Genomic DNA, 22968 nt, shown 5'->3' on the forward strand with positions numbered 1-22968 from the left:
ACAATGTCACAGAAAGCAGACATACCCAATACTGATACTCTTAAGCACAGCAGCTCCATCTGTGAGCACCACCAGTGGAGCTACATGCTCTTCTGTTTGCCAATCAGAAGAAAGCTGGATGAAACAAAGGTGGAGATAATATGACTTGTTTCAGAGAAAGTGAGACCCAAGACCCAGACAAAATTAGTAAGGATGATTAATGACTATTCGAAAGTTGTGCAAAGCACCTCTAATAGGATGACGAGTTCTTTAAAATAAGAACTTATTTCTGCTTCAGTAAAAAAGGTTAAAACTGAAATACGCTGAAACACGAGTTTGAATTTTTCTTTTATTTGATCTGAATACAAATTGAATGTACCGCACATAATTTAGACAAAACATGAACACAAAGTCCCAAATTTAAAATTCTGCAAATACTCCAGTTCCTCGCAAGACGGTAGAAATAAAATGCAACTTTTTACAACAATTTCCTACAAACTTTTTTTTTTTCTTAGTTTCATGTAATGAGTCAGTAGAAATCGCAAAACCTAAAAAAACCAGCCCCTTTTCACTTACAAAAAGAAGAAAAAAAGAAAAATTAAAAACAGATTTACTGGTTTTAATTAGAAAACTTTTGGCAGAGTAATGGTGCTACCCTCTGCTACAGACACCTCACGCTGGTCTCATAAAGCTGTTGCAGTGTTTCCACTTGGACACGATTGTTCTGCTCTGACGTGCTCGCACAAAGAATTCACTGTTCGGAGCGTTCGTTCCCTCTGAAGTCAACACCAGCTGAGCTGTGACCGAACACGTGGCAGGTAGCCAGCGAGAGAGAGAGAGAGCGAGTGCGTCTGCATGCCTGAAAAATGAATATTTTCTATATGTGCCTGAAAGTATGTGGTGCTGCCCTGTGGAATGAGGAGGTGGAGAGGCAGCTGGTTAAGACTTGGGGTCAGCACTGCGGCGTTTGAGCTTCTCTGGGTTGTTCGAGGCCATGTGGGAAAAGTCTCTGAAAATGTCCTGGTAGGTTTCATCACCTGAAAAAGACCAGAGAAGAAGACGTGAGCCTCAAAAGCTTTTGGAAATATTCAAACCCTTAAAGAACCCACGTTAGTGCCGTCCTTGCTTTCTGAAAGCACCCATACTTTAATGTGCCGCAGCCATCGTTTCATCAAAAGCTACACCGTTAATTGCACACCAACTATTTCCTGGACACATTTAGAGCTGTAGCCCTAAAGCAAGACACATGCAACTGAACACATAAACACACGTAATGGCATGCACATGCACTTTACCTCTTAGTTTGCTGTAGGTGGCGCACACTGCACAAGCAGTTGAGACCAGCCGGACGTCTCAGAGGGCAGAAGGCAAAGGCACACGAGTGCACACAACACAGACAACAACAACAGACAAAGCACAGCACGTCAAATACTGACCAGCAGTTCTTTCAAGCAGACAAACACAACTTGTTTTTCTTGTCTTTTTTCCTTTTTTCCCCATTCCCGCATGACTGAAAACCGGACACAGGAGACTAAAGTATAAAGTTATCAAGAAGCCCTTAAACGGACCCAGAAGACAATCACAAAGGAATGGTCTTTGCAGCTTGAAAAAGAGCCAAATGGCACAATAAATGCATACAAAACCCACTGTTAACCTCAAGCTTGAGGGGCTGCGGCAGAGCGCTCAGTTAAGTACAAAAGAGGTCAAATCCAACAGTGTCGAAGCTTAAACTGAGTCACCGTTCACAGAACAGCGGGAGAAAATTGTCCTTGAGAACCAAAACCCAACCCTGAATTTAGCTTACATAAACTGGAATGAAAAACACAGTCACAAATACACAAATCAGCACACTGTACAGACAGAAAATATCCTAAATACACTGAAAATTGGCCTGACCGAGGTCTACTCTATACACAGCTTCTTTAAGCTCGCTTAAAGAACGGTTTAGTATTGAAGACGCCCACATGTAGGTCTGTGTTGACATAGTGTTCGGATGCTTTGTGGGTTTCAAAGTGCAGCATGATGTGCATTTACAATTCAAAGTGCGTGTGACCACCTCATGAGAACAGCTTCCACCTGTTGTACCCTCTGTTCTCTCACAGGATTCTTAAAAAAATCTAAGTTGAAGCTTGTTTTTTTCTTTTTCATCTATAAACTCATGCATGGTAAGGCATGCTTGATTTTAAAAAAAATGTTTTTAGCCCAGTTTGTCATTTTGAATCCCCATAGCCCATCCACTTATATGGTTCTTTATAGCCTGGAGACTCTTTCTAGTATTGGCCAGCCCACCTCCAGTCCCGCCCACTCCACCCCCTGATCCCTGCCCCTCTGAATGACCTGGTTGGCCGAATGCTCCATCCATCTCCCGCATCTCCTTGTTCATTTTGGCAATCCGCAACCTGAAAGAAAGAAGATCGATTAAACGAACCCGCCGCTGCTAACGTGGCTCACGTGTTTTCTTTCGAGTCAAACACTTACAAAGTGACGATGTCTGCGTTGGCGTTATCCACGGCGATAGTTATCGGGTCCTTCTGGTTCTTGTCTCGGGCGTTGTAGTCAGCCCCTCGCTTCAAAAACAGACAAACCAACCTGAGAAACAGAGAAGAGACAGCACATGAGAGACTATAGCCTGGAAATCTATACTATGTCCAAGCATTTCCAAGGACCCGAGCATTTAAGGAACTCAAGTGAAGGGACTGGAGTTTAAACTGACTTTCCCGACCAAAGTTTCTGGAGTTTAGTGTAGTTTCTCTTCTCGTTTTCTGTCTCTAAAGGTCCACTTTCATATCCAATCAACATTAAACTCATGTCACAGTAAAAACCACAGCGTCACAGTACTCTTCTCAGGAATATCTTACAGGAAATGGACAAATCTGCATGTATGTGTTTATCAAACTCTTGATAATTCTCAAACAATCACTTTCCCTATTCCCCTTGTAGCCTCCCTTTATGCTGGCTTTTTTCCTATTGGCTGCCCCTCTGAGAGATGACCGTATTGGGGATGTCCACTCTTGACGTTTGGAGCAGTCAGAAGCCTGAACCTCAGGGATTACACAATAGCTTTCTAATGCACAGAGTCATTAGTTCATGCTTTTGATAGAAAGCACAACGGGGACTATTAGTTCATGGGTTTATTTCTGTATTAGATTCATGTGGGTTCAATTATTGGAACTATGAGTTCTGAACAGTTGTGAAGAAGTGTTGTCATGAATGTATCTGAATCATGTTAATTCTTGAATTTCAATGTATTATTGGAAACAAATAAAAAGATACTTAAAGGTAAGGAAACAATGAATTATACTGTATTATGTATTATAAAGTGTTGCCGAAAATGTTGCTGCAAAAAAAAGGGAAAAAAAGCTACAGTCTTGAGACTAATTAATATCAATTATGTCCAACTAACTCGTCGCTCTTAAAAATAAACTTTTATGTTTTATTGTGACTCATTTTCCACTTTACTCACCACCTTCAGGTATTGTTGGCATAATGAGTCACACTAGCCTTGTTATTAGTTTAAATAAGTCTGTGTATATCTTCAAGTTTATACACAAAAATAGACATTCTGAATCCTTGACCTTGTTTTTTTTTTTGGTAATATTTGACGTCTGTTAACGTCCCCTTGTTGTAGACAGTTGTTTACGTCCTGGTGCTTTTGACCCTTACTCTTGATTTATGGTCGCTCTTTTTGAGTAGGTGTCTGCCTACAGAGAGAAGTATTCAACCTACGCAAACTGTTTACTCCTCCAAAAACCCAATGGCACGCAGCTTTACTGTGAGTAGGTCAAATGCTGTTTGGTGGAGAAGCTGACTAGAAAAGGGAAGGATGCAACAGTGGAGTTCACGGGGAACACGAGAAGTGCGAATTAAGATGAAAGCTAAAAAATCCAGAATAAAGACACAGACGGTGGCCGCAGTGGGCACTTTTGATTGTTTTTAACACTCGGTTTCACTTCAGCTTATTGTAAAACTTCGCTCCTCTTCGCGGATGGCTGACAGGTCAACAACAGCACATGCAAGAGCGGCCCGCAGACTGGTTGTACCACATTATTTGGACGTTAGCTCCATCCAGCAACAGACGCTGTCTGCAGGTGGATGGTAGTCTGTAGCTGCCAAGTGTCTGCGAATGGAGAACCATGACGAGGCCCTTAAACTTCACCCACAAAGGACAATAAGAGACTACAGAAAGTCACTGACACTTGACAAAAAAAACAAAACAAAAAAACTGCTGGCAGGGTGGAGTGGGAGGTAAACATCCAGAGCTAAACTTTTCTCAATTTCTAGCTAGTCTTAGTTTATGATCTTGCCTCCCCATTGCTGTCTTCCAGGCCCACGGAGTTAGACCTTTTGTCTCTGTTTAACACTTACATGTAAACCATACCCCCCACTGATTGTTCCCTGCTGTCCTCTTGTTTATTATTATAAATGCTATGTTATGATTTTCCAGTGGTTCCGAGTCATCTTACCGCCTCAGGCCCCCTCTCTGGGTTGGTAATCTCACCATACTTTGGTAAACACACCCTCACAGGAAACCTGGATCTGAAGGCATGTCTTCAACACCAGACATGGAGGAAAAACGCACACTCTTATGGTAAAGACTTGTCAGCCACCCACCTTAAATCTACCCCGCTCTACCAATTTTTATACTCTAAATGGGACCATCATTTACAGAAGGAACATCATGTTGTGTTAAATAAGACTTGAAACCACCAGTTGAGCCCATAAACCCATCAGGAAATTCTTTACTGGAATCATGAGCAGTCGGGATATTTTCTCATAGACTTCTACTCAGTCAGACTGCAACTGGTGGAGTTGCCCCCTGCTGGCAAGTGGAGGGACTGCAGGTTTAAGGTCAGGTTGCGTCTTTCTGCCAGTCCTCACATTTTTTACCCATGAAAGCGTCCTGCATCACTGTGTTTTCTTAGTCCAATAACCAGTGTCTGTTTTCAGATTCTGTTATCTTGGTATGAGGCTATTTTTTTTTTCACTGAAACAGGGCCGTGTCACAGTATCTGTGTTTGTCTTACCCCGTGTGGCCCAGGATGGTGGCGTGGTGCAGCGGTCCTCTGCCGTTGCTGTCCGCCTGGTTAACGTTGGCGCCGTTTTGCAGCAGGAACTCGCAGGCTGCCAGGGCGTTCTGACCGAAACAGGAGAACGAGTGAGCTCACACCCTCTGAACCTTTACCAATTGCACCGTGTGTGACACAGTGTGAGTAAAAGGCAGGTTAAGGATAAAAACGCCAGAGTATCCTAATGGTTTAACACACAATTGCATGCAAATGCACATGCAAATTTGCTCATGGCAGTTAAGAGATACTTTATTTTTAGTGGGAAGGGCATTTTGACCAGAGAAAGTAGGAACCCATTGACTGCTACATGACAGCAACTATTTCAGGACCTGTTTCAAAGGTAAGCTCAGTCTCAGAGATTACAATCCAGCCCTCTTTTGTTCTCTACAAGTGTTTAGCTGTACTCAAGCAAAGGCTGCTCAACCAAGACTGGGGTCCACAAATGGGACAACAGAGAGATTTCGTTATCACCTCCATCCATTTCCATGAGATCTAGAGGTCACAGAAATCGTAAAGATTCAAACTCTAATGATCGACTGAGCGTCCTTCTCACCACTGAGACAGCCTGTATCAGCGGCGTGCTCGACTCATCGTTCATGTTGACCCAGTTGACATCTGCTCCGTGGGCCAACGCGTCGGCCATGACGGGGAAGTTCTGCAGGGCTGCCGAGCGGTACAGCAGCGCCCCGGGGTGGAGGTGGCTGAGATCCTCCTCCTCTTCCTCTTCATTATCTGAAAGATTTAACAGATGTAGTGTTACGTGATTCTTCTCAAAAGCTGTACAAGCTGTTTTTTGGTGGATCTGTGTTTTGTTGAGGTTTTATCTCACCTCTGTGGAAGCCTGAATTGTTCCTTTGGACAAGGTCACTGGGGCTTAACCCTAAAGAGAGAACGACAGTCGTGATTACTGATACAGCTGACCAGGCCCTTAGGGTTATCGAAGTACGCCTTCCTGTTTGACATCAGCAGGGGCGACTCGCTGCTTTACCTGTGACCCGAGGCAGAGTGGCTCTGTTCGGTTTGGGCTTGAGCGGCGGTCTCTGCGCGATCTGTGTGGTCGCTCGGTTTCTCCTGCCGCTGGATCGCCTCAGCGGGGGATTCCTGCCAGTCTCAGGCAGCTTATGGATAAACTTCTTTTCAACATACTTTGATCGAATCCACGACTCCTTGTCTCCTCTGAGGATCAGAAAGTATCAGAAAATGAGAAAGAATAAGAGCGAGCGATGGAGGATACGCTTCTCTCACACCGAGGTAGAGTTAAAACAGAAGAAGGCCACGTGCAGGGCCGTGTCCTTCAGTGTGTTTCTGGCTTTTCTTAAGCTCAGTTTCACTTCTCTACTTGAAGGTGTGAGAAAAGAATTTAACAAGTTTCTGAGGCACTGAGTGAAGTAATGCATTCATTTAAATTTGGGGCTGTTTGTGTGCCTACTTTCTGAAGGAAAGTTAGTTTTTAGGCCTTTACAGACTCAAAGTTGACCATTGATTGGTATAATGTAACCACGCACACAGCTAGCATTGTTACAATTACAGGACAAGACACATGAGCAATAATCTTACAGAAGCAACTGTTGCTGTCCATCAGTCTGAGAAAGCTTATAAGGCCATATACCAACATACCAACTGTGAAGCAAGGTGGAGGAGGGGTGACGATTTGGACTTATTTTGCAGCCACAGGTCATGGGAACCTCGCGGTCACTGAGTCAACTATGAACACATCTACACACCAAAGTATGCTAGTTTTTGAAGTATTCTAGAGTTAAATGGCATCTCTCTGATAGCTAAAACTAAACTGGTTCATGCAACATGACAATGATCTCAAGCACAGCAGAAAATCTGCAACAGAATGAAGAAAAAAAAAAGATTAAAGATGTTGCAAAGGCCAAAGTCCAAACCTCAACCTGACTCAAAAGCTGAGGTAGGACCTTTAGAGAGCTGTGAATAAATAAATGCCCACAAACCACAAAGAACTAAAGCAACGCTGTGAAGAAGAGTTGGTCAAAATTCCTCTATAGTGATGTGAGAGACTGATAAAGCCACACAGGAAACGATAACTTCAAGTTATTACTGTTAAAGGTGAATCTACAAGCTGCTGAATCATGGGGTGTAATTAGTTTAACACGGTGTAATATTTCATGGGTTTCATTTTATAACTTGGCAAAGCCTGGATCACTGTTATTACGTCCTGATACCCAAACCTTTAGAGTTAAAAGAGGCTGTACTTCCCTTTGACCATATCTGAAGCTTGCAGCCTCACTACAAGTTTCCGGAAAACACTTTAGTTAGAGAGTTAACCATCTGTTTCATGTACCTGCGGCAGTTCCTGTCTGTCGTGACAAAACGCAGACGAGAGGAAGCAAAAGAAAAGAAAAAAAAAAAAAAGGTCTGAGATGGGTCGTAGGCTGCTGATAAAGTTATCCATAAACTACAAAGATCTCCATGGAGAGCACCTTTTTATAATTCAGCATATAAATAAACATGCTCGGTGAAGCAGTGGCGTCAGTCCACTCCCACTCAGATCTGTAGCGAGTTAGTGATCAGTCAATGTAAAAATACAGCGTGCGCAAGCAGAATTGTTAGTAATGTTAATGTGGCAGCAGAAGGAGATGAAGAGCGTGTTCCTGTTTATTTTTCTTTGCAGCTGCATCAATACCGATGTTCCAAGAACCACTTAAAGAATGACGCTTGAACAGAGAGCGGATTGCAATATTCTCCCATCTGGAGGAGTCGTCTGAATTGCAAACAGGCAAACGCATAAAATAAAATACCAACACAATTAATGAAAGAATTCATTTAATTCAGTTGCAGCTGATTTGTTTTGCCTTTGGTATCAACCAACTATCATTAGCTCCTGACATCTATGGTCTACTTCCTCTACTGCTAATATTTACCCAATCATCAGTCTTGTTTTGGCAATATAATCATTGCCTAGCTGCAAACTTAAAGGAGGAACACCAGTAATTTTCTACTGCAGCTCCGTAGAGTTAAGAAACGCAAAGTAGCTACTTTCAGCTGCTCCCTTGTCACAAGTGTTCGCCACAGCAGGTAGGTCCACATGTTTGATTCGGGCACATTCATGTCTCGGCCTGAATCCTAATCAGGGACCTTTCGTTTGATAAACTAATGTGTAAACCACTCCAATGTGCTCAAAACTGAAGCACGAAAAGGCAGAAATAACTTGATTTTGACAGAAACCTTAGACATTTCCTGCTATATGCTCACACTTTTCACACTCGGTGGCATCCCCGTCCAATCAAGCAGAAACTCAGAGGCTTGAAACTGAAGCCAAAGTACCAAAAAAACTGCCCGACCGCAATTGACTAAAAAAGTAAATGGATCTCACCAAAATTCTAAGTTTTACAGCAGAGATAAATATATTACTTAAAACAGTTTAAAGTGCATTTCGAAGTTGATGCCAACTGTACAGGGTGCACAATTCTCCTGTTTACACTAAATTAATTCTTTGAGTTGTACCTATGGGTACAGGTGCGTACCACCAATTCAGCTTCAGCTAATCTGAGCCACTGAACTGGACGTCTCAACTATGTTTGTGGTATTTGTGCCTTTAAGACCCTTTTTAAATCAATAATCTGTCAAAAGTCTGTCCAGGAGGAATGTTCTCTAGTTTTTGAATGAAATTTCAATATTTTATTTTCATGCCAGCGCTAATTTGCATAAATCTATTTCTGTGCATGCTTCTGAGATGAACCGGCCTCTTGTCATAAGAAAGGTAGAATAGGTACCTGTTATATACACTCTATCGATGCACTGCATTAAGCTAGTTAGCAGTAGCGGATAACTTAGCACTCTAGCACTCTTCCAAGTCTGGTCACTCTGGGCTCCAAAAAAAACAAGATAGCAACAGGCAATGATGCTAAAATGAAACCATTAAAGCAGGTGTTTGTAAACCTGTTTTTTTGTGCCGTCTTTTATATACAGTCTATGTTTCTGATGCATTTTCTCTTGCACACGTCATGAAGTCTTGAGTCCCAAAGCAAGATAGCCAACAAGAATAACTGTCGGACTACACAGCGCTCCTTCAGGACTACAGAGGATATTAAATATTAATTTTTAATACCTAAGGAGACTTCCTGTGACACATCTGCATGTGGAAAAATCAGCTGAATGCACCAGAATGTCTGCATGTTGGACTGGATTGATTATGCGTACCTGGGACTGGAGGGATTGGGCTTCTTGATGGTGATCTCATCGATCCGAGCTTCATAGATCCTGTTGATAACTGTGTTCCCCAACTCACACATCAACTAAAGGCAGCAGGGAAACAAGAACAAATAAACCAGATTAAGTACTAATTTCTTTCTAATTTTTTTTTTATTTTGTTTTGGCTTATATAAAGAAAACGGTTGCATAATCCATTGCGCAATCATAATTTTCTCTGGAACTTTTTCACAATAGGCCACAGGGAGGTGAAGCCACTGCAGCTTTAAAATTTTAAATTACCTTAATAAGCTCGGGCTCCCAGGAGTCGAGGGTGAGGGAGCGTACTTTGGAGAAATGGACTCCCAGGCTCCTGCCAGGGAAGGAAACCATTAAAGCGCACAGTGGAAGCCAAATGTGTGTGTGTGTGTGTGTGTGTGTATGTGTGTGTGTGTACCTGTGTATTCCCGAGCAGACGATACAAAGTGTGATGCCCAGGTTGATGGAGGCCCAGTCAGGACCCGGCTCTCCGCAGTCGCAGCACTGCCTGTTCCCCGGGATTGCCTGAACCTCCTCCAGTGCTTTGCAGCCCTCGTTGTCCTGATCCACGCCTCCTCCACCTCCTCCTCCTCCCAGGCTGCTTGTAGACACCGAGCTGCAGCGCTGTCTCTGATAACAGAGACACATGGGAATGGCGAGCATTTAACTCCCACTGGAAAGTGCACGTTGAAGATAATGTGTGTGTGTGTGGTGTATGTGTTCTCACTGGGCTGAGCGTGTCCTCTCGGCGCTCCTGAAAGGCTGAGGCGATGCTGTTTTGGACGGCGCTGATCCACGCTTGCTGCTGCCTTTCTGAGTCTGCCTGCAACAAACAGCACCTACGCAAACACACGCACACAAAGTCACACGACAGTGACCATTTAACACTCGAGAAGCAAGAAACTAACACCTCAGCGGTCTGCAGGACGCTTTAACACACATGTGACGCTAATGCGACTTCACCACCATTGCTGGAACAGACACACGCAGGTATGCATGAAGTGAACTCACTTTGATGGGGAAACCACTTCAAAGCAAAAACGCCTCTCATTGTCAATGCTGGGTTTGACTGTGCAAAGACGCAAGTCCTCCACCACGACTGTAGGCTGGTCCTAAAAGATGGACAAACCGTGATGGTCAGGTTGCATATGTGCAAATTCGTGTTTCCAATGTGCTGGTGACCCCAAGCGAACAACTGCGACGGTTACTTGAAATTTACCTTGAATTTCTTCTGATACACCAACTGATTCTTCTGAATTGAAAACCAGCGCCTGAGGTGGAGAAAGAGTTTAGCTTTTTAGCTGTTTTCATTCACTGCTGGGCAAGCAAATGCACAGTGGACATTGGATTTATCACAGTGAGGTCCATGAGAGGAAAAGCACACAGCAAAGTTGTACCTGCTCCAGGTCTTGAAGGCGTTGCTGGCCCTCTTGTACAGATAGCCCTCCATCGCGATCCCATTAGCTGCATCACCATTAAAGTCCATAATGGAGTCATCATAAGACATGTCCTTGAAATATTTAAGAAATTAAAATCACATTGTGTCATCTGATTCAAGGCCTTTTTTTCTCCCCATAGCTTTAATTGTGTTTACAAAAAGTAATGTAATACAGAAGTAACTGGTGCGGTCCAGATCTGGCGTACCATGTGGAATGATTATTCTTTGGGTGGTCCCCCCTGTTTGCAACATCTGGGCCAAAAGTTATCAATAGCGGTGCTGCATTTCATCCGAGAATGATGCAAATAAAGCAACCATGCTATAATCGATGCCATTCAAATGTGGGCTACTTTTAGGCTGACATCCAGGCCTAAGCTGACCCGGTAAGTTGCATCTTTGCTCATGTGAGATTTGTTATATTTGCACCAAAATGCTTTAGTTTCATAGTACATCAGTTTGTCGGGGCCAGAAAAAGCCCATCAGCACTGAATCCTTTCCAGAAGATGCCAAAGTCCCTGGTGGGCTCCAATGAGCAGAGCATATTTTACTGAAATACACATCTGTCTGCACAATCAGGAGCTTAGCAACCAAACCTAGCATACAGGTACCTCTTGGTCCCTTTGAGGTTTTTAATCTATATTACATATTATATGTTATTATGTTGCCTAGCAACCACCTACCAACTGTCTAAAATGACTAACTTGTTGGATTTATGCATCTTTATTAAAGCATTGCGTCATTTTAACTTCACAACACTAACATCTAATTTTTATTGTTGCAACTTTCATTATGCATCATATAATGTTATGTCATTGTGTTGTCTAGCAACCACCTAACAAGAGATTAAAATCACAGATGAAAACACAGCTACATCGTGTAAAAACGCATGTGACAGCACCAGAAATGCCGTCTTCGGTATTCCACTGTCTCCGTTTTGTTAAAACCTAGTGCCTACATTACCCATGATGCCCCTTTCGGCTGTGAACGTTTGTAACTGCATTACCTTTTTCTTGATTGCTGCGTGTCTTTGCTCCATGTCCCTCTTTTCTCTGGCACAGTCAAGGACAAACTGTTTGTGCTGTCAAAACACAACACGACACAGCGGTTATTAAACCTGGATTCATATTTTTTACACTTTCAAACCAATGTCCAGCTCTACCAGGTTAAACACACAGGACAGTGGTTCGATCACTGTCCCCTCCTGTCATTGTGCTGAAATACCCTTGGGCAAGATAGTGAACCAAACACTTTATAACTGAATGTTAGAAATTGTTTATGCGTAGAAAGCAAGTAGCAAGGTGCTTTAAAAGCACCAGCCTATTTACCAGTCAAACTGAGATTACTCAGAACAACAACATTTTTACGAGCCTTCAGATTTGCACCACTTTTATTCAGGTTGCTAAACTAGTACAAAAACCCCACACCAACTATTTTTCAGCATCTCTCACCGATCACTTTATTTTTTCCTCCATTTCATAAGAACATTGCAAATTTTAAAAAAATAAAGCCCAAAACAGTTTGTGAGAACCGTTTAAAACTGTAAAACCTGCATAGTCTTTCCATTTAATGTTATGAAGGAGAGTTTTCTCCTTTCATTTTCATCTCCGACACATTTAGTTCTTTCAGAAACTCAGAGAGATCGGCAGCTTCGCGGTGGGTTATCACTCCTGCGCACTCTTGTGCAAACAGGAACTAGGAAGTGCTGAACTTCTGCCGTGTATCCTGCGCCAAACCAAAAAACAACATGGGTGGTCTCTCCTGCACAGAGCCTGCTTAGAGCATCATCCTCTCCCTATTTCACTCTCTCCCCTGCTCTTGCTTGTTCTCATCATTTCCTGTTCAAACAGGAAGCACTCTTCTGTGGTTTGATCTGGTCAGTGAACGTGTTCACAATTTACTTCCTGTTTGAAACTCTTTTTATTTTATCAAAAACACTTAGCAGCAATGCTGCCTCTGCTCAAGGTTGACGGTGCAGAAAAGATTTTACAGTTTCCTTTGCAAAGGAGCAGGAAGGCGCGCGCGCACACACACAGACATGTGAAATATTTCCTGTTGTTGCTCACTTTTTCCTGTCACGATGAAAGTGTGATGTCACCTTGTGACTCCACTGCCCCACCCCAAAGAGATGCCAGTTCCTTGTTGGACAGAGTTAACCCAAACAGCATTTTGGCCAAAAGCATCATATCATGACGCCTGTGGTCCACAAACATGATTGTTTCATTCAAAATGTCTTAGCAACATCTTGTGTATCCCTAAGCCAGAACAAACATTTGTAATCCATTTCCTGCCTCATAAATCATCTGCGAGGCTTTTCTGGGTGTTTCAGGCCTACGTTGTTCACCAGCTTTTGGTTGGCTTCTCTCTTTTTAGCATGCAGACAATATACAATGCAGCAGTTTATCACCACTAACTAATCAGCTCAGCAGCAACACTTTGTCTATACATGTGGTCCGATCATGCTTACTGTGAGTGTCCCTAGAAAAAGCCCATTCTAATGCAAGAAAAACACTCTGTGCAATAAGTTTACAGCAATTAGTCTTTGGCTCAGGATAAAGACTCAAACTGAGAAACTGCTAATGTGGCTGTGTCCACTTTTTTTTTTAAGGAAAAAAAAGTGGACAAAGCGGACAGTGCCCAAAAGCACTTTTTGTCTATAAAGCTTATTTCCTCCTTCAACAACTGTAGAGTAGGTTAAGATTAAATACAATAATGAAGTTTAATCCTTAAAATTGTGTAATTTTACTAGACCAAACATGGTGACTTCTGGTGCAGGACATCAGGAGTGGCTGTTTCCATCTTTTACATACAGTGTATGGGGGCAGACTGTTACCTATTTTAAGGGTGGCTCTTTGGTGTGTGTGTGTGTGTGTGTGTGTGTGTGTGTGTGTGTGTGTGTGTGTGTGTGTGTGTGTGTGTGTTTGTGTGTGTTGCCCGCTCTTGGCAGCTGACTCCAGTTTAGCCAGAGAGAGGAGTGCTCCAAGAGCTCAGTGCAGAGGAGGCTGTTTTGTTTGGCTCCTTTAACCCTTCTTTGCTTACTCTTTTGTTTAGTTACCAGCTTCTAGTTTTGTTGTGTTTTTAACTTATCATTTGTTTTTTATTCCCTTGAACTTCTTAGAAAGAAACACACACACAGCAGGATCACAAGTAAGGTTTCTATTCTACACATTCACAGGTATGAACACATTTTTCTCACATTGAGCAGATCTTGTCCCTGTCCTACTGCTACTTATTTATGACTCATGCACAGGCGGTTTCAGTCACAAAATTGCATTTTAACCGAAACAGAGATGTAACAAAACAGAAAGAGTTACCTCTTCATTCAGCTTTTGTCGATACTCGTCCAGTTCTGACAGAGACTGGTGACCCTGCATGAAGAACTGGGCTTGGGCATCCATCAGCGACAACATCTGACAGGAAGCAACACAAAGCCAGTGAGAAACGTCTGAAGATAGAGTATGCATTTAACAAACAGGTAAAAAAACAACAACAACTCACTGCCAGCACAATATCTGTCTTCTTCTTGGCCTCAATGACATTAATCTGAAAAAAAGAAAAAGGAAAAGCAGGAAGCAATGGTTAGAGAGACTTCCATATTTTCATGACCAAAACAGATACTGCCCAGCCAGAAGCCACAACCACAAGACTGGACGGAAGCCCCGAGGCAGGCCTGTTATCATCCAAAGCAAAAGTATGACCACTGTGCTGCTGCTGCAGGCTGTTGTTCCAACCTAGCAGTCTGAGTTAAAGTGAAGCCTGTGTGAGCCTCTCTGCACTCATCTTTCCTCACCTCCAGCACGTAGTCCAAAGCCTCAGACCTGAAGGCCTTGCGCGCGTTGATCAGGGCGTTACTCGCCTCGTCCACTTCGTGCTGCTTCCCGCGTGGAGCCTGAGCATTCCTTGACAGCGCCCCCTCCAGGGCTTCGCTGCTCTTTTCAAACTCTTTTCGTCTGTCCTTAAAACGACGAACATCTCTGCAGAACAGGAGACGAAGGTAAGAAGGGGAAAAAAAGTACTGTGCTGTGCAAAAATCTTGAACCATCACTCTTTTCTGTACATATTTCCTGCAAATGTTCTTGTAATTTTATATTATAGTGCTCCTGAGCAACAGTTCTCCACGCTTTCTTAAGGTCTTTCAAAAATGATTCTGGTGGCTTTTCCACTCCTTTTCAGCCCAGTCCCTGTACCTGATATTTCTTCATTCATTAAGCCCCTTGACACTAACCTATGAGTCATTCAAGCAATAAAAATGCACCTAACTCAAGGGATGAACCAGTGTTCAGAGAAATTGGCAAAGAAACAACTTTAAATGGTATCTTTAGACACTTTGTTGTTAGCAGCTTGTCACAAAACAAATCATTTGTTTAATTGATTCTATCTAACACTATTTGTAAAACACAGTGGAGACTGTCATGGTTTGGCACTGCATTCTGTTGTGTTGCATCAAAATTGATGCAATTAAGTACACAGAAAAGTCCCATCAGATTTTTATCCACCATGCAATAACATCTGGAAAGCATCTGCTTGACAACAGCTTTATTTTTCAGCATGACAATAATCCCAAACACTCTGCCAATGCAATAAATGCACACCTGGATAGAAATAAAACCACACTGTGGAGCACTATCGGTCATGGATTAGCCTCCCCAGAGCCCTGACTTCAACACTACTGAAGCAGTGTGGGATCATCTAAAGGTGGAAACATCATAATGTCCTTCAAGAAGTCTGGAGAACTATTCCTGAAGACTTCTCACAGAAAGCTGCCTCATAGAGGGAGGTAAAGTAAGCAGTATCCACATTACCAGATCAGTTTTTATGCAAAAGCAGAAAGCAAGTTATTGGATGCTGCTAAGTCACATGCACATGATATAAAACATTTTTTAATCACCGGCAAATTTATTATTCTTTCTTTCTTACTTTTTTTACCATAGCTTTTGTGCAATACTGTTTACCATGTGACGCTATCGCAAATACCTCTCTTATCTAATCTACCAAGTTATTTCCACTAATGGGAGCAGACCACAAGACAAACTATGAGGAGAAGCAGAACGATTATGACAGGCACACATGCAGGGGAATGACTGTATCTAAGGAAAATATACGTATGTATAAAGTGTATGCTGGTGCTGGTGGGAAAGAAGCTCAGAAACTTAAAGCCTTAGATCAAACAACAGGTGGGGCCACCAAAGCGGCTCACTCACTCTTTCACAAAGCTTTGCAGCTTCGCCCTCACTGACTTCTGCGTGGTCTCAATCACTTCCTAAAAGGAGACAAAGACAAATATCGTCTAGTGAGCGCACATAACATATTAAATGTCAAATGTAATATGTTCAGCGGCATGCTGCAGCCGTACTTGACCACGTATTGCAGCTGATAAGCATCGGCACTGAAAAGGAGAAGTCAGAGGCCGTGAATAACAAACTCACCCCCTGTGCCTCAAAAATGACATTCAGCTTTTTGGAAAATTTCTCCAAGCAGTCCTGCAGAGCACAAATCTTAGATTAGACTCTGAAACTTATCAAGTCAATAATGCATTTTAATGTTTTCATTCATCGATTCATAACCGTCATCTTTATTTACAGCTTCCGGGCACTTTGAGAACCTAAACTCGGGTTCGTTTAGTCTCAGAAAAAGTGCACAGGGCTTCAAAATGTGACAGTCAGATGGCGCATTTATCAAATGACGAAGTAAATCTGACACCATCTGAATAGAAACATTACATGAGACAACACTAGTGCACAAATAACTGTCTGATGATTGGCATGCCAGCGTGCTCTGCTCACCGCCATCATCTTGTCCCCGGAGCATTGGTGTCCGAGCTCCCGGAGTCCGTTGACGAAGCTCTTGCTGGTCTGACAGTAGGCTTTGCCAGCCTCCAGCATGGCCTGGCACTGTTTCACTAGCTGGATGACACAAATAAGCAACACGAAGATTAAATGATCTCCTGAACAATGTAACAGCAGGCAACAAACGTCAGTTTAACATAATCTGCATTCATGCTGAGTATAACCTTGTTCACAGATTTTAAGTCTGGTTGTTCAGTAGCTGTACTGGAGACCTGAGAGAATAAGTATAAAACATGCCGGAAGTGTTTCAAACCTTCACTCCATCTAAAGGCCACCAGGTGGCGATAGCTGTGGTTGCAGTTGCAAAAAGACTTGTGGTCCTATAAAATTTTATGCAGAAAGCAGCTTGACTTCTGTTAATACTTTCCTGCTAAGTGTATGAGCTCAATCGTATATTTTGAGTCATACTGAACAAAGAGCGGTCGACCACTTCATGTAAGCACTATGTTTGTTTCTCTTTTAACTCCATTTTGGTCTCCACCACCATACAAGGACTAAATGAGGCTCTTTTAGCTGTTAAAGTTAGCTTTTTTCTTCTTCTTTTTTTGCTAGCTTATAGCTAATTTGGCTAGCTGGCTAAATAATAAACAGCAATGTTGTTTTTGTCTTATTTTTGCTGAAACATCTTCTTGATAGTCTGCTCCTGGAAAATATGAGAGGCTGTTTCTGCCACTGGAAAAAGAAATTTGCCAACTATGAGTCAAAAATTCAGGTTATTATCTAAATTTTGACTTACAGACTAAAACTTCCGAGGAAGTTGAAATTTTGAGATAGCTGCCTGAAATTTTGACTCTAGCTAACAAAATCAGCTCTTTCTGGTAAAAAAAATAAAAATAAAAAAGATAAAAATTTCATTGGTGGAAACAAACAGCACTGGTGGAAGGATTGAGACTGAAACAGCACAAACTGCGTCATGCCAGGAAAACTTGCTTTAAAGCTATTTAGAGGCCAGGAAAGTGGAGGATCTCTACATGTTGAATTATGCTTTTTAAATAAAAGTAAATACATTATTTTTTTAATTAAAGGATAGATATAAACTGAGCTTCTGCCTTGGAAAGATAAGGCCTGTACCCAGTGTCCACCCTCACAGTCGTTTCCACTTTTTTGTTGATTAGACCTTTCCTCTGGCCTCTGTGAGCACCCTTTGAAGTTCAAAAACAAGAAATTGCATACAGATTATATTTTCTTACCCATTAAAAGCTCCATTTATCAAGCAATAAAACCCACCGCTGATCACTTCAGCGTGATCTGCTAACTTACAGCTTGAAGCTTTAGGTGGTTTTCAAGCCAATTCAGTGACTTTATGACTTTCCTCCTTTTTAGCTGCCTGTCTCGTAAGTGCTGCTTGTGACCACAAGCGTTCAGCAAAAAGGACTTAAACCCTGTGGGGAGCTCCTCTCTTCCCCAGCGTGTTCAACAGCTCATGACCTTTATTACATCTGCAAATATCTAATTCAATCCGATAATTTAAAAGACGTGTTAGGAGAAATCTTTAGTTTTATTTGTGTCACATTTAAACCACCAGTGACATCTGAGGAGGCTCAGAAAACATTTTGGCACGTCGCACTGACAAAACCTAACCTGTAATGGATGTTTGGGGGGTAAAACATTAATATTAAATCCCTGCGACTTTTTGTACCAAGACATGTCAGTGACTCATTATGTAAGCACACACACCACCTGAGCGTAGATATGACTGCAGTGGCATCATAGGACACGCTGTCCGACTTTTTTGTGCAAATCTCAGTTAATTTATCTGCATTTCTCTGAGCAAAAGCACCTCTGAACCTCTGAACACAGCGAAGACGTGAAGCTGAATCCACACGCTTCAGTCCTGAACTCAATGAACTTCTAACATTGTTGAAAAGAAAAAAAAAAAAAAAAAGCACAGTGGCTAATTTGCATACAAAACACACAGATTACACATCACTCTACACTGCTACAGATCACAAATGAGCTCCATGCAGCATTAAATCCATACTTCACTTACATAATGAATACTTACAATCAGACCTTTATATAGAATATTAAGTTTGATTTGTACTCCAGCAACGTTTAACTCTAAACACCCTCTTTTTTGAGATTCGTACAGTAGATTATCTGATGACTTCTTCTGGTGTAGTCAGATAACTGAAAAATATAGCGTGCAGTGTCTGTCAAAGAAGAAGAACTTTGTCCCAAAATCCTTTTTTATCGTTATGTGGTTTAGACCTGTCGCAGCATGTGAAATGGCACCGGGACAGAAAAAAAAAAAAAAACTTGTGCGACTTCCTTAAACCCAATCTCATGGAAAACATCTCATACATGCTGGGAAAAGTTTCTTTCTGTTTCTTTCTTGAACAGTAATGTCAAAAACGTCTGTGGCCGCTGTGACTTAAAAACAGCACGAACGCAGTTAGCCCACCTTACTGAAGTCTCTCCACCCCCTCACCTGCTCAACTGAAATCAGTCACATTCATGACACTTTACAGTGAGTGTGTTTGGTTTTTTTGCTTTTGTATTTAAAAATGGTAAAATATAACATGTGGGAACCTGAGCTCGCAGAATAACTAAGAACATAGTAGTAAGTCACTTTGATTTGTGCTTATTCCGTATCATCGGGGAACAGAAACGCAGCATGTGACTGACGTCTATCAGATGAATAGATCTGAAACTGTAGATTTTTACAGCGTGAGCACGCAACAGGGAATATAGGTCGGCACGGCGAAGCAGAACAAAGTGCAGTTCTCTCTGAAGCAGGACAATATGATGGGGAAGCAGCACCTGCAGGCACTTCCTGCTCGCCGTCAGGTGAAAAACGCTCCAACCACCAACGCCCACCACTGACTTCGCTGCCACTGTCCATCGACACGTGATGCCTCTTCTCCGTTTGTGCGCTTGTGTGTGCCCGTCTAAGGGAACATTTTATCTTTTTGAAGTGGAGCGGTGACTCACAGCGGTGCTATTTCAAAAACATCTGGAGGTGTCTTACCTTCTCCAACCGTGTCTCGAGTTCACTCACGTCATTCTGGACGTCTTCGATCTCAGCTCTGGAAAAGAGAAAATTCCAGGTAAAGGTCAGGGGTCATGGATTTTTCAATATAAGGCGTGAAAACCCTTCATTTTAAAGTCATTTATCAGCTCTATCCTCTCAAAAACTGCTTTTTCTTTTTTTTGCACAATTATAAACTAGAATAAAACATCTTTCTGATGTTTTACAGACTAAATGTTTCATTTCTTTACACATTTCTGCAAACATCTCTCCACCTGCCCTGTGATTGGCTGGGTTAGCCACCACCACCCCTCCCCCTCCTGCAAACCCTGATCTAAATAAGCAGTTAAGAAAATGAATGGATGGATTCTTGCACATTTTACTGCTTAACATTAAAACATAACCACTGCAATATGATGCGCTTCTGTGGTGCAAGCTTGATACCTTCGTGGCAGCTTTATTTCTCCATTTCCTATTTGCTCTGCATGCTTATAAACCAAATAATTCATGCTTAACATTTTTATTCGTGTGCTTTATTTCCCCTCAGATGATGCATATGACTCCTCAGCATTTCCATGCCTTTAAAAGCAGTGGATGTCAACGTGTCACCGTCACAGTGCGCAGGAACAGTCGGAATCGCACAACAGGAAAGAGTATTTTTTTTGTTGTCTTAATATTGTGCAGCTAGAGCCTCGTTATGTTGACAGAATTACTCCACATATTTCACGGCCGCCACTATTTCAGGCCCCGGGCATCTTGTTTTACACTCATTTAGCTGTAATTAAGCATGAAGCGTTGGGTATTTTTAGAATCTCTGTGACCTTCGGCAGGGTTTGAAGTGCATTCCTGTGGGTTTGAATGGAGCTCCAGCCATCAGAAGTTTATGTAGGCCCACATGACTGCAAAGAAAACCTCCAGTGTGCGTGTAATTGATTACGTTTTGTTTTCTGGGTTCAGGATGTGGACTCGAACATCTCTGAGACAAAAGCTCCTCAGAAATCCTCTTCAGGGCTGGTCTTTTTTAAGGGCCTTCTTCTTTTTCTTGTTTTTTTTATCGTGACACTTTCTTTCGATCTCTTTCTGCCTGTCGTGTCTTCTCATACCAAAAGCTAAAGCATGTGGTTTCCGCTGCCTTCCACCAACAGTACAGAGATACAGAGAGAAACAGAGAGACAGAGAAAGAAAGAAAAAAGAGGCGCGTCTGAGTGGGGAGAGGAGAGGAGGCCCGGGACAGACAGTAACTGTTTGTGTTTGTTAGTGCGGCGAGGTTTGAATCAAAGTCTGAGGTCATGTGCTCTTGAAACACGACCAAATGACATGTCAAGCCAGGAGAGAAGGGAAGAAAAGGGTTGTTTTTTTTTAAAAAAAAGAAAGAAAAAGGTCTAAAGGAGAGAGGCCACTGTGGAGGAGAGTGAAGGAGCCCTTGATTAAAAAGAGGCACATCCTTTTTATCTTCTTCATGTCTCCTTGCAATAGAGACGGAGGCTAAGAAAGCAAATTAAGACAGAGCTTAAGCTGAGTTTCCGCCGTGGTTCTCCCCACAGAAAACACGCTTCCTGTCTCCTGTTGATCACCTCAGCACATCTCGCTTCACTTCCTGTTGCCCTCCCACCCCGCTGTTACCTAGTAACCAGAAGGTACCACATTTGAGTGTCTGTCCCAAGGTGTCAGAGCACTTTATTTCCCCTCATTTGTTTTTGCCCTCTGTATTGTCCATCCATCTCCCCGTGTATGTGTGTGCGATTAACCCTGTCTGTGTATTTGATGACTGCAGCACCTCCTCCTCCCTCCTTCACCCTGCTCGCAGCCTGACACGAGACCTCACCACGTCTGCTGCCACAAGTCAAACTTTCCACTGCTGTGGGAGCCCCATAAATTCAAGATGGGCGAGAGAGAAAGACTGAGGTATGCCAAATCAGCTGGCTGAGGCAGCCACTGTGACTCAGGCGAGCTGCCAGAAACTGTCAAGGCACACCCAAAGTTGTGCCAAGCTCTCTCTTGAGCCACTTGCAAAAGCAACTCAGAAACACTTCCCTTTCGATTGCACCAGATGTGCTGATGTTGAAAGGAAACTGATCGCGCTCTGCTTTGCTGACACGCAGCAGGGGCTGCAGTGACCCGGCCTGAATTAAGATTTCGATTCTTTGAAAAATGAGTGTGATCTCTCTGAGAGTGGAGGTGGGTTGATCTCGACAACTATCAGGAAGAGGAAGCATCAAAGCTGCAACTGAAGTTTGGAAAACCAAGCCACCAGTGATAGCACTGCTGATATTTTCCACTGGAAGGAGTTTCATGGCGATGTTTGAATGTCCGTGGCTAGTACAGGTTTTCTGTGGTCTCGGTGAGACGTGGGAAAGCACCTCAGAGCAGCAGATCAGCCCCCCACAGCCCTGCAGGCCTGCACAATGTCCTCATAGCTTTCAGTGACTTTTGACCCGAGCAGCTCAAACTCTCTGACAGAAGAATGAACAGCAACACCGGCAGATGCATAAATGTGTTATTAGGGAAACATGAATCAGCCTTTAATCCATAATCTCCTGCTGGAGCTGGAGCAAAGCCAGCTTTTCACTGGTGACATCAGCATGACTAACAAAGGTACAGGTGAAACTCTTACCTGAAGCGCGGGGAGTCCTTCAAACCCTCCTCAAAGTCCAGCTTCACCGTCATCCTTTGCGTTGACACCAACCGTCGTGACACTTCGTGTATGTATGTGACTCCTGGCTTTCAGCTGGAGGTGCCCGGCAGCCTGGCAAAGACAAAAACTAACTCTTTTTTTCCCCCCACTCGTTTTAACGCTCCACATCGGCAGCCCGGATCATTGTTCTCGCTGCTGGGTGTTTTCGCTCTCGTGTAGAACTTGTTTTCCTCTCCGGGTTTCTTTCTTTTTCGCCCGATCTGTCGCACATTCGCGTCGGAAGAGAACTTGTCAGCACTGAATGAACTGAGGGGATGTTAGTCGCGTCATTACCATCTTATGCGGCAGATTTTTAAAAAAAGAAAAAAAAGGCACAGTCCGGCGCAGAAGATGCGCAAAGCCACGGGCCAGAGTGTCCTTATGGATCCCAGAGGATTTCAAATAAAATCCGATGGCAGTCTGTGAATCAGGACTCCCCGGGGGTGCCGAGTCTAGTACTCTGCCTGTCTCTCTGCCTCTCTCTCTGTCTCAGAAGAGGTCCACCCCCCATGTCACGTCCCACTATTTCCGGGTTTGTTACTCATGGCAAATTGTGGTTTTGAAGTAGGAAGCTGCACATAATAAGAGACATACACTGCCAAGTTGCATCATATGAAAAAACGCCGAGCTGAAGGACTTATAATCTGACACTAACGTTTCACATTCACACCGGCTCCAGCAGGCCGTGTCGTGACGTTTCACCCCCTCACTTAGTTTCTCCCTTTGTTGTTTGTGTGTTCTACTTTTCAGTTACAGTACAAAAGTGAGCTTCACATGCAGTTAGACTGGGTGTGTATTCTTGT

General features: G+C 42.9%; 1 protein-coding gene across 1 annotated transcript; it reads right to left on the reverse strand.

Annotated features, from left to right (window-relative positions):
* Positions 1 to 330: 330 nt before the first annotated feature.
* Positions 331 to 22864, reverse strand: acap1 (ArfGAP with coiled-coil, ankyrin repeat and PH domains 1). Its single transcript, XM_063469965.1, has 23 exons — positions 22106 to 22864; positions 19492 to 19549; positions 16458 to 16577; positions 16101 to 16154; positions 15876 to 15934; positions 14465 to 14648; positions 14173 to 14217; positions 13989 to 14084; positions 11681 to 11755; positions 10637 to 10749; positions 10459 to 10510; positions 10251 to 10351; positions 9967 to 10078; positions 9658 to 9869; positions 9504 to 9573; positions 9213 to 9307; positions 6034 to 6221; positions 5875 to 5925; positions 5599 to 5777; positions 5004 to 5113; positions 2458 to 2568; positions 2317 to 2378; positions 331 to 1016 (listed from the first exon to the last, which is right to left on the reverse strand). Exons 1-23 carry the CDS (start codon positions 22156 to 22158, stop codon positions 919 to 921), a joined length of 2298 nt encoding a protein of 765 aa, XP_063326035.1. The 5' UTR covers positions 22159 to 22864; the 3' UTR covers positions 331 to 918.
* Between the last annotated feature and the right edge of the window lie 104 nt (positions 22865 to 22968).

The sequence above is a fragment of the Pelmatolapia mariae genome, linkage group LG3_W (assembly GCF_036321145.2).
Source record: "Pelmatolapia mariae isolate MD_Pm_ZW linkage group LG3_W, Pm_UMD_F_2, whole genome shotgun sequence".
Taxonomy (NCBI): domain Eukaryota; kingdom Metazoa; phylum Chordata; class Actinopteri; order Cichliformes; family Cichlidae; genus Pelmatolapia; species Pelmatolapia mariae.